The 15,778-nt window shown below is 25.9% G+C and overlaps 1 protein-coding gene across 1 annotated transcript in view; it reads right to left on the bottom strand.

Annotated features, from left to right (window-relative positions):
• Nucleotides 1-6,499: 6,499 nt before the first annotated feature.
• LOC135929493 (homeobox-like protein HDP1) overlaps nucleotides 6,500-15,778 on the bottom strand; it is a 53,731-nt gene continuing 44,452 nt past the window's right edge. Inside the window, exons 15-23 of the mRNA XM_065466103.1 lie at nucleotides 15,526-15,646; nucleotides 14,934-15,070; nucleotides 14,716-14,830; nucleotides 14,222-14,470; nucleotides 12,563-12,676; nucleotides 12,270-12,403; nucleotides 11,948-12,101; nucleotides 7,076-7,195; nucleotides 6,500-6,943 (exon numbers count right to left, since the gene is read on the bottom strand). Coding sequence (XP_065322175.1) covers nucleotides 6,875-6,943; nucleotides 7,076-7,195; nucleotides 11,948-12,101; nucleotides 12,270-12,403; nucleotides 12,563-12,676; nucleotides 14,222-14,470; nucleotides 14,716-14,830; nucleotides 14,934-15,070; nucleotides 15,526-15,646 — 1,213 coding nt within the window. The 3' untranslated portion in view covers nucleotides 6,500-6,874. The remainder of the gene's footprint in view (nucleotides 6,944-7,075; nucleotides 7,196-11,947; nucleotides 12,102-12,269; nucleotides 12,404-12,562; nucleotides 12,677-14,221; nucleotides 14,471-14,715; nucleotides 14,831-14,933; nucleotides 15,071-15,525; nucleotides 15,647-15,778) is intronic.

The raw sequence follows: 15,778 nt of genomic DNA, 5'->3' as shown, positions 1-15,778 counted from the left end.
CTAGGTAACATAGACGACTTTATTGAAGATCCTAAATATTATAAATTTTATTTTATATTGGTGAAAAATTAAATATAAAATAATTTAAAACCAAGGATGTCATGAACATCAATTATCTCAAACTCCATTTCATCATCCTCTTCTTGTTTTCCATCTTCAATATTTTTGTCAGGAATATTACTAGTATTGTTATTATTATTATCTTCCCCAAATATTCTATATTATTTATATCATATTATAAAAAAATTATAATAAATTTAAAACCTGAAGGCCTTCAGGAAATTAGACCCATTATCCGTAATCATCTTACAAACCTTGTTTTGAATTTTGTAAGACCTATGGATTTCTGCAATAATATTGGCTAGAATGTCATAAGTCTGACAGCCAATTATTATCTTTAGAGCTAACGCTACAGATTTTCGTTTAAGATTTTTAGGATCAATCCAATGTGCAGTTACTCCTAAATAAGCTCTAAAAATATGACATATTATAAATCAGAAAATAAACATTTTTACCTTCTATTGTGAGTCCAGCAATCTGCCGTTGTACAGACGTAGGAGACATCTGATAGATTTAATATCAAAGATTCTTTCATTTCCTTAAAGCTCTCCAAAATTCTTGCCATCAATGTCTGCCGGCAAAATATCTTGGTCCGTGGAGAAAAAGTGTTTATCATCTTTATAAAAGAATCATTTTCCACCAAGGATAATGGTTGAACTGTATCTATTATAAAGTTCATAATGACTTTGTCAGCCAATTTTTGGGATACACCAGGTGTTGATGAATCCAAATTGGTTAATTTTGTTTGTATTAAATTTGATTTGGAAGTGGGTTTATCTTCTTCCATTACCCCAAAACTTTTGAGATATTTTTCAATCTCTTTATAATTTGAAGTGTGCACAGTCTAAAATTATAAAATACTTAGAATAAAAATTATGTAAAAGATAAGTACATAAAAATGATTAAAATAACTATTTTAAAATGTTTTAAATAATTTAGATAAAATTTATGAATATATACAAAAAATGATGGTTTTTGATTTTAATTTATTTTAAAAATTAAAGATTAGCCTACACATTGATATTAAATTTGTTTAATATATTACCTTTAAATGTTTTTTCAAATTAAAGCTGCTCGTATGATTTGAAGAGATAATTTTGCGGAACATCTTGCACCGAAACCGATATCCAGTATTAATTTTTTCTTCAAGGTTAAAGTATTTCTTGAATTTTGGGAAAGGATCATCTATATTGCTCATTTTCCAAAGAAATTTCAATATCTTCAACAATCTCACACATAATAAGATTTATAATGCTTAATATAAAATGTAAAATGAAATATAAAATAAGATAAAAGCAAGGACATATCAATAACGGAATTTCAAAAATATATAATTTAATGAATGCGCGAAATATAAATTAAATACAGATTGCTATTTAACAACTGTTTATATCTAATATATAACAATAATGTATATTTTTAAATATAAATATAAATTTCAAAATTAAATTAAATAAAAGGATTATAATTTTAGATTTTATAAAAAATATATTTAATAATTTTGATTTTATAAAAAATATATTTAATAATTTTTAGATGTATTTATTATGTAAAATTAAAAGTAGCGAAGTAGCGCGCTACTTCGCTACTTTCTAAATTAGTAGCGAGCTACTGCTATCGCTATTTTTTTAAAAAAGTAGCGCGCTATAGCAACCGCTACTGAAAAAAGTAGCGCGCTATTTTAACAACACTGCCTAGTAAAAAGCAAATTTCAATTTGGTACTAATTATCAGTTTATTTTTATCTCTCATTCCATCAGTGTGGAACTGTTATTCTATTTGAGTTTTTTTGAGCAAATTTATATAAGTTCATTATGGTTCTAAGCTTTTATAAATTAATTAATATATTTTAATTTACTCATAATAATCTATAAAGACTAATGTTAAACGACTACATTTAGTCGACCAAATAGTTAATCGACAATGTCGTTGGCTAGCCGATCCATTTAGTGACTGCTTAATAACGTGACCATATGAATTTTTTTTTATTTTTTAAGGTATTCTTTGCACTTAATAATTGGTAACCACTTTGAAAAGATTTTTATTATTTATATTTTGAAAATTTTAAATTATATTTTCGGCTGTTTTTATAATGATATCTACTAAAGTGACAGCTAAAGAAAACTAAATACAGCCTTAAATAACATAAATAGCACTCACTTTAGCAGATATCATTGCAAAAAACAGCTTAAATACAATTAAAAATTTTTTCAAAAGGGTCACTTACTTTTTAAAGTGGTCACTATAGTAGATAATATAATTTTTAAAACAATATAAAGAATAAATACACCCCTGACTGAGCCATATTTTGTTTTTTAATTAGCCAGGCCGAACTGAATATTTTAAATCGCCATTATTAAATATAAAAATAAATATAATAAATTTAAAAAAAATCTGGGTCAGGCCGTATAAATGTAACCTCTGCAGGTCGCTGCTCATTATTAGGAGGTCACTTCTATCATTATAATTGCAAAGAATATTTAAAGAATAATTTCAATAATTTTTGACAAAAAAATCTTTTCATATGACCACTTTATTAAGTAGTCACTGGGTCGATCAAGATGGTAAATTAATCCTTTTAGTCAACTAAATTAGTCATTTTACGACTATTGATCGATTTGAGTCGCTCGAATTTTCCAAAGTTTCGTTCCATGTTTCTATTTCGCATTCACAATAAATCGATTTGGTTTTGAAAATCTTAAAATTTTCAAAATATGCTATAATATCTCAAGCAATGAATCTAGTATTAAATTTGATGAGTAATATTATTCTTTTGATATATTTTCCCCTCCTTAATTACCTTCTGTCTCAACTTGGTGTATAACAAGGTCATCTATCACATCCAAGGAACTTATTAGAATAGTAACGGATCATGTTGCATTGGAGCCGTGATAAGATAACCCTCCCCTTCTTATACAAAAAAAATCGTCCTAAAAAACGGATTAATTTTTAATAAAATTCTAAATTTTCTCTCTGCCATTAATTTTTTATAAATTGTTATTCAAACAAATATCTGGTTTTATATTTATAATCTACACTGAAATGAAATAAATTTATATTATAGTTATCTAAAATGTTAGCTCAACATTTATATCAGGGACCTGCAAATATGGAACCTTTAGGTCTGGTTTGGATTTTTTAAAATCCATTTCCAACCTGGGCCAGATTTATAAAAATTCAAGATTAAATTAAGAATATGAGAAGCAAGTAAAGGTTCTCATCTTGTGATATTTCAACTGGCTAATATCATTTATTTAAAAAAAATTGCTCCCTGGATCTAAATTTTTTATATTTTTGCATTGCCAGGGTACCGGAATCTATTATATATAAATTTATTTTCATCTTTTAAATCATTTATCCTAGTTAAATGATTTAGCCCCCAATATGCGTAATTCTAATTGTAAATTACTCAAATATAATTTATCAAAATATTTTGTAAAACTGAAGATAAATATATTTTATGCAAATATTTTTTACAAAAAAGACCTTTAGTGATGAGAAACAAATTTTTGAAAAATGAAGGAATTTGGTGGTTGATGTGAATTAAAAACTGGGCTTAAATTATTTATAAAATTTAAAAAATAAATATAAGCAATTTTATAATACAATAAAATGTGCTTCATCATTACTCAAAAAAAAGAAACACGTTACCGTTACCTCTAAAAGAAGGTAACGAATGGCGTTCCTTTTCTTCTAAAAAGGTAATGTGATTAGTAACTATGATACTTTAGAGAACTTATAATTCAAATCATAATTTATTGAAATTTAAATTTAAAATTCTAATAAAAATATACAAAACGCGCTCCAACCCGAACTACCTGAAAAAATTTTTGGGTCAGGGATTTTCGGGTTTGAAGACTAATGTATTAATATAAATTGTATTTTGTTAATTTGGTTTTAAGTTACAATTTATTGTAATAGATTAAATAGATAAACAATTTTGTAAAGGTATATATGGATATATATTTTCTTATTGTAAACATAATATATTTTTATACGTAAATAAATACTATTTGATAAACAGATTTGGCGACGATTATTTTTTTCTTTATAAAAGAGACGTATTAAATAAAAAGGTTAAAATTATACTATGCCTAACGAAGACTTGAAAAGATATTTCTGAAGAAAAACGAAGAAACATCAACTTCTACTCAATTCCATATTCTAGAATTCATCAAAGAAATAGTAAATATTCAGGACTATATATATAATATAGAACTCATCATAATAAAAAATATTGATCAATTTGTTATTAGCATACATAGGTACTGATAATTTAATTAAAAAATTTCCACTACCCAAATAATTTAGAGAGCATTAATTATATTTAACTTTACTTGATAGTATAGAAAAAATATTTAAGGATATTTCTAGTATTTTCCTACATCGCAATAATTTTTATACTTTAAAAAGAGGCGGTGAAACTATTATCGATTTTTCAATCAAATTGAAAAGTATTTGTTATTTATGTAATTTTATATCTCCGGCACTTGAGATATTTCAATCTTAGGAGTAGGGTTACCTGAGCTGAACAAAGAACTTCGGTCAAAATATACCGAATAAAATATCACTTTTGAAGATAATATGCGTTTAACGATCGCACTGTCTTCATTGGAGAAGGAAACCCAGCAGAAGTTAATAAAATAATTAAACATAAGCCTACACAAGGTTCCTAAAATACTTATTTTAGAAATAATAATAACGTAAATAAATTCAATAATATTTATTATTATCATAATGCTAACAAATTCAACCATAATAATTATAAATCAAGTTTTAAACCTAATTTCAGCCAAAAAAAGTAAAATGCTTTCGGTGCAGAAAAGCAAACCACATAGCGAGAGTAGAAAGCATTCCATACAAATAATTCTACCACAGACACCTCGCCTGCTTATAAAGCTACAAATGCGAAGATAAATGGGCTGCAGTTTACTATTGAATTTGATATCGGTGCTGCCTGTGTGATAGATGAGGTTACCAGGAGTCGCATAGGCAAACCATTATGATTGCCTGCATATAAACTAGTGGGACCGACCTTGGAAACGAATACACATTGATTTGACAGGCCCCATATTTGGAAATTATTGGTTAATTTTGCGTAGACGCTTTCACCAAATGGGTTGAAGTTGCAATTTTAACATATTAATTCGGCGAGTGTAATAAATAATCTGCGTAATTATTTTGCTAGATTTGGGTTACCTATCTCAGATAACGGTACTCAGTTTACTGGATCTGAATTCAAAACGTTTCTTTTTAAAAACAACATAAAAATTTTAGATTGGCCTCTTATAGCCCCAAATCGAATGGTTCTGAGCGTTATATACGTACGATTAAGACGCCTTTTTATGCTGGAAGGAGATGTAAGACTCCGGACCAGTTAAATTTAGCGAATGTTTTAATTACTCACCGAAATACTACAAATGCAACTACCGGTAAATCCCCTGCCGAAATGATGTTTGAAAAGCCGCTCAGGACGACGTTAGATCAAAGGAATTTATCTACGAGAGAAAGACTGAAAACGCATTATGGAAACAAAAATATTATAAAGATAGGAACGTTGAGCCCCGGGAATTTGAAGGGAAGCCGGTTTTGGTAGAAAACGAAAGGACTGCGGGATGGCATGAAGGGACAGTGGTTCAATAATAAAGTGCTATATTGTATGATATTGAATCTGAGGGTATTGTTAAAAACAAGCAATGCCGACCAACTGAGGGATGCTCATGTATAAGCTAAGGAAATACCCATAACAATGACTGAGGATTTGGACAGTGCAGAACATAATGGAAATACAACTCTTAAAAAAAGTTTCGAAACTCCCATTACGTTATCATGATGAATTCAATTTGTAGTGGGGAGAACTTTAATGTATTAATATAAATTGTATTTTGTTAATTTTAAGCTACAATTTATTGTAATAGATTAAATAGATAAACGATTTTGTAAAAGTATATATGGATATTTATTTTCTTATTGTAAACATGATAAACACCACACAGACCTCTTATTTTTAGCAGTGACTTATATCAAGACGTGATAAGAGGCAGGATCGCCAGTAAAATTCAAATTCTCAGGAGGGCGTAATTGAATAATATTGATATTTACTATTAATTTCAGTCACGTATGGAATAAAATTTATATTATTACATTTTGCAATTATTAAACTTGGTGATCTCATATATTAATTAGTATAGTGTTAATAATTTATGTATTTTATTTACAATACGTTTTTTAAATTTTTTTATAATCTTGAATATTTTGTAAGAAATAAAATTTATCCTTGATATATAATTAATCCATAGGTAGTCATAATCGTCTTATTTTTATTATGCGATATTATCATTATATTCCTTTTTCATGCAATATAATTTTGTTTCATATTTATATATAATTTATGTATGTAAATAAATTAATATTATACTATCTTGTTGTAGCAATAGCAATTATTTAAGGTTTCAGAGGTATTGTGTATATAATTTTCAAGAGTGAAGGGGGGGGGGGGAAATTTTGAGGGGGCTAAATCGTCAGTGACTTAAGAGGGTGTAGAAGCCGTTGATTAGTAGATGCCAAGTAGATTAGTTCATCTCTTCAATATATGTGAAATAAATTTGAATCATTGACCAAGCAAATTTATTAAAATTCAAAACATTTATTATTATTAATACAAATATAATGATAATAAAGTCATGTGCATATAATTATTCTTTATTTATATTTCAATTTATTATATAAATATTATTTATGTGCGCGCATAAAAATTAATGGAATATATTTGAGCCTTTAGGTGTCATTACTTCTTTCATTAGCTTGTTTATAATTTATTGTGTTAGAAAGTCAGGAATATGTGTACCCAAAGATGTGTAAAATAATATGTATGCAGCTGATGTCTAATTTTTTTAAAATTACATCTTATAAAAGTGATAAATATTTAATTATGATTAATTATCAAGAATAAAAACTACTACTATAACTATAGAATAAATAACTTACAAATGTATACAAAATTTAAGGCAACTCACCCTTACGTCGGCGTTATCTATCTGAGTGACTTGTTGATCATCGTATTTGTACCATTTTAAATCAAAGGGATTTTTACAAAAGGCTGTATAATGACCCCCATCCAATGTTCCATAATGATTCTATTCAAAATTTAATTTGTGAAAGGATTCAAAATAATAATTGATTTCAACTAAATTAAACATTCAACTGTTATCAAATAGATTTTGGATCTGACTGTCAACGCCCAATTATATAATGTTAAAAAAAACATTATTCATTTGATGGCCATTTGCAAAAGAATTTACAAATAAATTATTAAACAATAATTTCAATTATATATTTATTTTAATAAGCTAATTCTGACTTATTTTTTTCTATTATTTTTCTTCCTGATCATCATTATATAGAATAGGATGTGGCTTTGAATTAAAATGGTATCTTTTTTAATTATCTAGATTTCCAATTAACAATAAAACGTTTTTAAGTAGGTTGACCCATCCGATTTAGTTAAAAGAAAATTTTTTTTAAGCCAAATAAATGCTCATATCTCTGCAGTGCACATTTTTCAAAAGGATCATTTTACCTAACATGCACAAATTAGCATAATCCTGGATATTTTAATTTATCAATTAAATATGTTTTTAGGAGATTTTTAAATTCTTCCATTAATAAAATATTTACAAGCTATATCTTAATGGCCTATATATAAAATAACTCTTTTGTAGGATAATGTCCTTTTGTTCAGCAAATTTTATAGTAATAGACGTGCAAGAAATACGGATGTATCTTATCATAACTAATTAATAATTACTGAAATATATATAAGCATTTATTTTTATTATATATTTTTAATTAATAATTACATTCTGAAATTTTCCTATACTTTTAATCTAATGAAAATAAGCTAAAAATATAATTTTAATTAATATTATGAGAGTTGTTAAAGTGTCTAGATATAAAAATGTCGTATCTAAAATACTATTGTAGAGGTATCTCTATCTGTTTTTAGATACTTTTTAGTTACATTTTGATATACTTTTATTTAAAACTTATCTAAAAAATAAAAATATTAGAATGCAAAATTCATTTTATCTTCATATGAGCATATAATTTAAATAAATATATATTAAAAAATATTTAGACTAATATAATAATAATAAAAAAAAATATATAAAATATTATAACTTATTGTTAGAAATATGTTCCTTTTTTGTTTTGTTCCCACTTAAAACAGTATATTGCTTTATTTTGTCTTACCCTAATCGTAATTTATAGACAAAGCCTGTTTTTATATTTTATTCACTTAAACCTGGCCCTAGCCAGTTTCGAGATTGGAAGATTATCGAATGCACGTTGGGAGCCAGTGAAATAGTTGGACAGTCAAGTCCAACATCGGGGAGGGGTCGACGGAGTTCGAGGGTCCGAGATTGTCGGAGAATAGGACTGGGGTACCGGACTTAGCGGGGATTTTTGTTATCGTATTAAACTGGATTTTAAGCCGAAACTCGTATATTTATCTAAACTAAAATGGTAACCGTATTCCAAAAAAACTATTACAATATCTTTAAGACTAAAATAATAAAACATAGTTAAAAAAGACGTAAATATTTAATGATCTATAATTCTTTTTAGGTGGTCTTTATATACTATACATTTTCCAACAAAACAACAATAAAAAAAAAACCTACGACGTATTGTTATAATATTTTTCCCATGTAATGGCCAATCTCGAAACTGGATAGGACCAGTTTTAAGTGAATAAAATATAAAAAAAGGCTTTGTCTATAAATTACGATTAGGGTAAGACAAAATAAAGTATAATACTGTTTTGAGTGGGAACAAAACAAAAAAGAAACATATTTCTTTTATAGTACTATTAAACACAACACTTAAATATAAAAAAAATATATAAATATACATTAAATATTATTTTTTCCCATTAAATCTATAGTTAGTTAAAGACCCTGAAGGATATTTTTATCTTATATAAATCCTTGCTAAGCTTTGATGCCCATTAATTATTAAAAATAATACCATTGATGCACAAAATTATTTTAAGCAAATAAATTTATTTAGAATTTTTTAAATATATATTCCGCTAATTTTTAATGAATAAATTATAAGTTTAATGTAAAAAAATTTTTTTGATTATATGCTCGTTTTATATAAGAATTCTAAAGAACAATAAAAATATGTGTTAAATTTTTTTATATGGTGTTCGAATTGAATGAAAACAAAATATAAAAATGTTGTTTACGTTTTTGTGCTCTCATAATAAGAGTAGGCGAACCCTGTATATAAGTATGATAAAAATTGTATCTGTCTCTAGATATGTTTTTAGGAGATGTATCTGTACAAGAATTTAATAAAACTTAAGCTGCCCTTATGTGAGAGAATTATATATTTTCTAATATAATTGATGTCTATTTTTCCAGATCTGGCACAGCATGCTAGATCAGGAATTAGGATCTTTTAGTCATTTCCAAATAACAATTAAACTCATAGTTCGTAGATATAAAAACATTGTATTTCATCATTGCGAGAAAAGAAAGCTTAAATTTAAATATATATTAGAAATAAATTAGTTAAAAATATAATATTTTTAGGCCAATAATTTTTTTCATTATATAAAATATATTTTCCTGTTTTTTTATAAACTTTTATGTTTTCATGAATTATATGGGGTTATATTAAATTTCCTTTCATTTTGTAATTTATTTTTTCTTCCAAAAATATCAAAAAACTTTTAAATGAATTTTAAATTTATATCATTTTGTATTATAAAATATATATTCATATTCTGTTGTAAATTAAATCGCTATTTTTGTTATATAAAAAATTACAAAATTTTTTAAAAAATCCATCTTAAGGAATTTTCTTGGTACTTTATTTTCTTACTATACATTATTATAAAAAATGTTTATGTAATTATTTTTTTACATTATATCTTTTTGAATTTTATATCTTGCAAATAAAATCTCATAAATATATGAAATATTATTTAACCTTTAAATCATTATAAACATAGACTTATTAAAATAAAGGTTACTCTTTTGCAAAAGGAGATTATTTTAAAGACGTTTTTTTAATCGTTGAGCAGTCTAAAAAGTCATCTCAGAAAAAAAAAATCAAAAGGGAAATTAAGACACAAAAGCCTTTTGAAAAGAAAACTTTGAAATTTTTGAATTAAAGTAACAATGAGCATCGGTTTATAATTTAATTTTTTACCTAATTATATAATTTAGCCAATTTATTTTACGCTATTCTAATTTACTAAAGCATCATATTGAAGAAAAAAATCTGATAAGATGTATCTAGGCTTGGTTCGAGTAGCTTTAAAAACCTAAATTTTAGAACATCTGCATTAGTTTAAATTTTTTTCTTATATCGCGAGATCTCGGTTTGCTTATATGACCTACCATTTAATAATACACCTAATATTATTTTCAAATTTAGGAAACATCCGATTCTTTAATAAAATAAAAACAAAAAAATGTTGTATATCTTTATCTTCTTTCATAAATATTATTTTTTATCAAAAATATAAAAAAATGTTTGACAATTTTAAATAAAAATATTTAATAGGCTTACATAGTTTTATAGGTTAAATCGTTTCATTATGGAAACAAAACTAAACCTAGGTGATATAGAATAGAACTTGTAAAAATAGTCACATATTGAAAATATTACTTTAAGATATGTTAATTAGGTAAATTAATTTTATTATTAAAATTAATGGTTTTTTTATGAAAAATGATAAACATTTATGTTAAAAAATGTGTTTTCGACCTTAAACTTAAAAATAAGAATTTCACTGGTTTTATTAAAAATTTAAACTTACTGCAATTTTTTTATTTATAACAGCAAATTTTTATTCTGTTTTTAAAATTTAAGGTTTTTTATGAAAAATAAAATTGTTAATATACAAAATTTTTAAAAAAACATAATTTTGAATATCTAACAGTATTAGCTGTTGATGTAATATTAATACATTGCCTAATGAGGCGAAATCCCATAGCTCAAAAAAGAAAGGGTGGAAAATGGCAAAGAAAAAGGTCTTAGTCCTTCAATAAATGATAAATATCGGTAAATAAATTTATCTAATAAATTACATCAATTTCTATGATTAAAATTTTGATATGAATACCCAAATTTAACATTTCTCTCTCCTCTCAAATGAGGGATAGGAATTTGATTGGTATAAAATTTTGGTCAAATTATGTCAAACCAAAATTATTAAGAGAACAAATTAGACAAGTTTTACTGTATTTTAAATTGAAGAGATTTATTCTTCATATAAATTTAATAATATTCAATGTATTTTGTATAAAGAATTTTTGATCTTTTAAGGATAATAGTCCTGATTTTTAGCATGAAAATTCAAGGACGATATCACTTAAAATTAAGGAATATTTAAATATATGCCTATGTTAATAGTTAATACCTTCATTTTTCAATGCTTTTATCCAAATTCGGTTTAGCAGTGGATAAATTATGTAATTTATATATTGTTGCCATTTTATTAAGAAATGTTATACAACATTTTACGTAATCGATGATGTCGTGATTGTTGATAAAATTTGAATAATAAAGACGAAAAAAAGAAAAAAGGATAAATAAATATATATTGCGATTAAATCATTAACAATATTAATTTGAATGAAGGATAATTAATTTTTAAATGTATTAAATTTTGCATTTAAAGAAAGAAAACGTTTTTGTTCATATATAGTTGTTAGCTTTAATAAATTTAATTTTTGTTAATTGTAATTTGTTAACTTAAAGAAGTTTACAGTTTATCCGGCATACGATTTACTTATTAAAACAGATGTATAGTTCGCTCTTTTCGTTTCCTTATAAATTTTTTTTTTATTATTTCTCTAATTTTTTACCGAAATTGCGTAGAGCGAGTATTCCGAAAGCGTCTTGTAATCTGCGTTTAAATCCTCCCTGCTGGAAGAACAATAATTAGAGAGATCGAAACCGTTTAAAGGGAAATCGACGCAAGTCGTAATTTTTTTGTGTGTTTGTCCCTCGTTTTTAAACCTGTTTTGTAAAATTTATTTTAACACGTGTTTCATAATTTTATTTATCAAATAGCAGTTAGATATTAGAATGCTATTTTGTAATGACTTTTTGAAGTTAATATTAAAAAAATCTTATTTTTACTTCTATTTAACTCAATCAAATTATAATATTATTTTTAAAAGTAACCTCATTAAATGAATAATGAGTATGGGAGGTATGCTCCAAAGAAATAATTTTTTGCAGGCTCGAGTTCTTTTGTTGCAATTTGGACATCGCCAGTCTGAAATGGGTTCCGGGGATAAAAAAAGCCTCAAACAATCCTATTAATAATATATTTAAAAATATATTAATTCATTCAATAGATTATCAAGATAAAGAGAATGCCATATTCATTCTCTTCTTTTATAAGAATTAAAAGGATGCTAAAGCGGGAAGAAAATGAATTAAGACTAGAAAAGACCAATATATTATTTGTATACTTGTACTGTACATCTGCCATTAGCGGGCAGAGGCAACGAGAGCCCTTGAAATGTATCGAAAGTTATTGATTCCTTCGAACATTTTTGACATTGAACTACCGATTTTAATTGACCCTTAAGAAAATATTATAAATTATTTGAAAATAAAAAAATAAACTTTTTAAAAAAAATCAAATAAGGCAATAAAACTTCATGACTAAAATGGTAGTTATTAGCATTTGATTAAAGAAATATTAATTTATTCGCCCTGCAAAAAAAACAACAACAAAATTATAAAAATTCATGAGATTAGATCAATAAAACCTATTTTATATCTTGTGTATATTATGATGAAATTTTTAATACAATTTTTAAAAAATATATTATTTATAAAATATCCGAAAGCTGTTAACAAAAAACAATTTAATCAAATTATTAAATTGTAAAATCCTATACTTTTTAAAAACAAGTTTTTATAAAATTCAAATTTAAAAAAATAAAATAGTTACATGAATTACAAATTTATCAGAGACAAAAAGTACCTATATACAATTATATAAATAATTTAAAAATATCAAGTCCTCCTCAGGTGGTCAAGGAATCTTTAAAAAATTTAAACAATATTAATCATTTAACGCGAAAAAAATAAAATATGTCATCTGTAGAATAAAAAATTACCCATCTTTTTTTACTAGCTTTATCGATTTTACTTATAATTTCGAAAGGCGAATCTTTAATTTTTTCTGTATTCATATAGAATGATAATAGTAATACTTGTTTAAAATTTAATCAAAAGAGTGACCCATTTTTCGGTATTTAAAAATAGTTCTGGGCAAAAAACGCCCAAAAAATTTCTATATTTTAATAAAAAATTTATAATTTACAAGCGTGTATTTTTAATCAATCATTAATTAAGTGAAAGCAGGCATATAAAAAGGCCAATTCTTATGCGTCTTTCCCAGATATCTTCAAAAGTATAACAGCCAGAAGGCTAAAATTTTACTCAAATGTAGTCCACGAACTTTAGTTTGTATATAAAATTTTGTAAAATTCTAAAGAGGTCGGCCGAATAGTGATTGATTTGACATGGAATGGCCTTCGTGTCATAATATTTCAGGTAATTGGTCTCGCTCTATCAATGTTTTACTTAGTTCTATCACGTTTATTAAAATTTCAAGCTCGATTAACTTAATTCTAAATTATACCAGAGTTTAAATCAGCAACTTAGATCTATGAACTGGAACCTGATCTTCTTTTAAAAAAATTATAGGAATCGAAACCAAAGTCCCTTTTAAAATCTCCAGGAACTCGAATAGAAACTGGTTCAAAAAATAAAATCCGAATTATTTATGTGCATAATATTGTTCAAATTTTTTTGATTCATTTTATAACGTTTTATTTTGTTTTCAAAATTATATTTAAAAAAATTTCCTTATTGCTGATGATTATAAGCAGAGTTGGAAATCAGAACAGAAAACCCTCGAAATGAAACCCTTATTAGACCAGGTTAAACACTGCAAATAATACTCAGGTTGACTATATACTATACTTTACATAATAGTATTTAATACATTCAAAAACTTATTTTAAAAAATACCCAGCGATCTTAAATCGATTACAGTGATTTATTTTATAATGATATTAAATATAGGAAAAAAACGTAAAAATTTATAAATTTACACTCATCAAATCAACTATAATGGAGTCATTAGATTTTCGATAGGCTTTCCAAGCTTTGGATGAGGCGAGAGAATCGGGAATGTTCATATTTGTTTGAGATTCATTATTTTGATTTTGCGTGTCAGTAAGAACCGAGGTATTGGCTATGTTTAAATCCTCGTGGAGTCCATCTATTAGAAACGTTAATAATTCGTGACTATCCTGCTGTGTCCCGATCTCTATTAAGGGGGCGTATTGCGACATCGTGTTCTGAATAGGATGTACAATATATATAGTAATTGCAAAAGTCTTCCAAATATTCTTAATTTAATTACAAAAATAGCTCCTATACCTAAATCCATAAAATATCTATTATATAAACAATTTTAATCAAAAGGCTACATAAAAAATATATATAGTAAATTAATTCAAAATATAACTTCTATTTACAATCTTTTTTTATCGGCAAGTAAGAAATATTAACAATAAATTAGGAAAGAAAGAACATTCCTTACAGAAAAACTGATGGGATTTATGGAAAGATATTCCGCCCTCCAAAGGGCTCCAACAACGCCCGCGAACTCTGCAGCTAATGATCTTTGCTGTGATTGGTTAAACTTTTTGTTTTTCCTTACAATATGAAAATATAAAAAATTATGTAAAATGAATAAAACTAATCTTCAAAAAAGGAACTTATAACAAAAAAATTTTTGTATGACAATTTTTTAAAAACTTATTATAATTTAAATGCTTGAGGTATCGCTTATTAACAAAGTATTCGGCCAAGGGTGTAGTGTGGGATAGGCCTTGCAAGATCGAATTGATGAAACAAGAGTTCCCGGTGTTCAATATGCCTGTCAAACCATAGTTCTATGAGTTAAAATTATGTAAAACATATTTAAAAAATTACAAATATATGTATGTGTAATTTATTATACAATCCTGCAATAGGGGGGCACAAAAAGAGTGGAAGGGCGGGTGAATTTAAATATTTTACTGGCGGAATATTAAATTAAAATTTTATAATTCCCCCCAAATAATATTTATCTCATATTTCCTTTCTCTATCAAAATATTTCCTCTTATAATTCTCATTCCCGCGGCAGAAATTATATTAGAACCTGAAGGAATACACTCAATTTTTCATAGCCTTATAGCAATCAATCGATGAAAAGTATAGAAATTAATGCGATCTTAGATTTAAACCCCCCCCCCCCGACCTTAGAGTTTTCGCAGAAGCACGGCCTACCCTCTCGTTCTCGCTAATCATAGTCATAGCCTCTTAAAATAATCACTACTTCTAAATATATTTTGTAAAATGAATACCGGGATAGAATGGGAATAATTATTTTGTTGGGCAGAAGCTAACGAATGGCTACTAATGTTAGTTAAGTTTGGTACTCTTGAGCTATAAGTTGGTGTATCAAGGTTTTCGTAGGAATATGATCTTTGAGGGGAAAAAAGTGTGTATAACATTTTGTTATCAAAGAATATCGTTTTTTTAAAATATTCATTTCCCCTCTCAAGTTAAAAGAGTTTGATAAATAAATAATTAAGCATATATGCAACTTAAAATATT

This window comes from Gordionus sp. m RMFG-2023, chromosome 1, assembly GCF_954871325.1.
Source record: "Gordionus sp. m RMFG-2023 chromosome 1, tfGorSpeb1-WG-v2, whole genome shotgun sequence".
NCBI lineage: Eukaryota > Metazoa > Nematomorpha > Gordioida > Chordodea > Parachordodidae > Gordionus > Gordionus sp. m RMFG-2023.
Note: the sequence above shows the minus strand (reverse complement) of the source record. Positions and strands in the feature narration are given on the sequence as shown.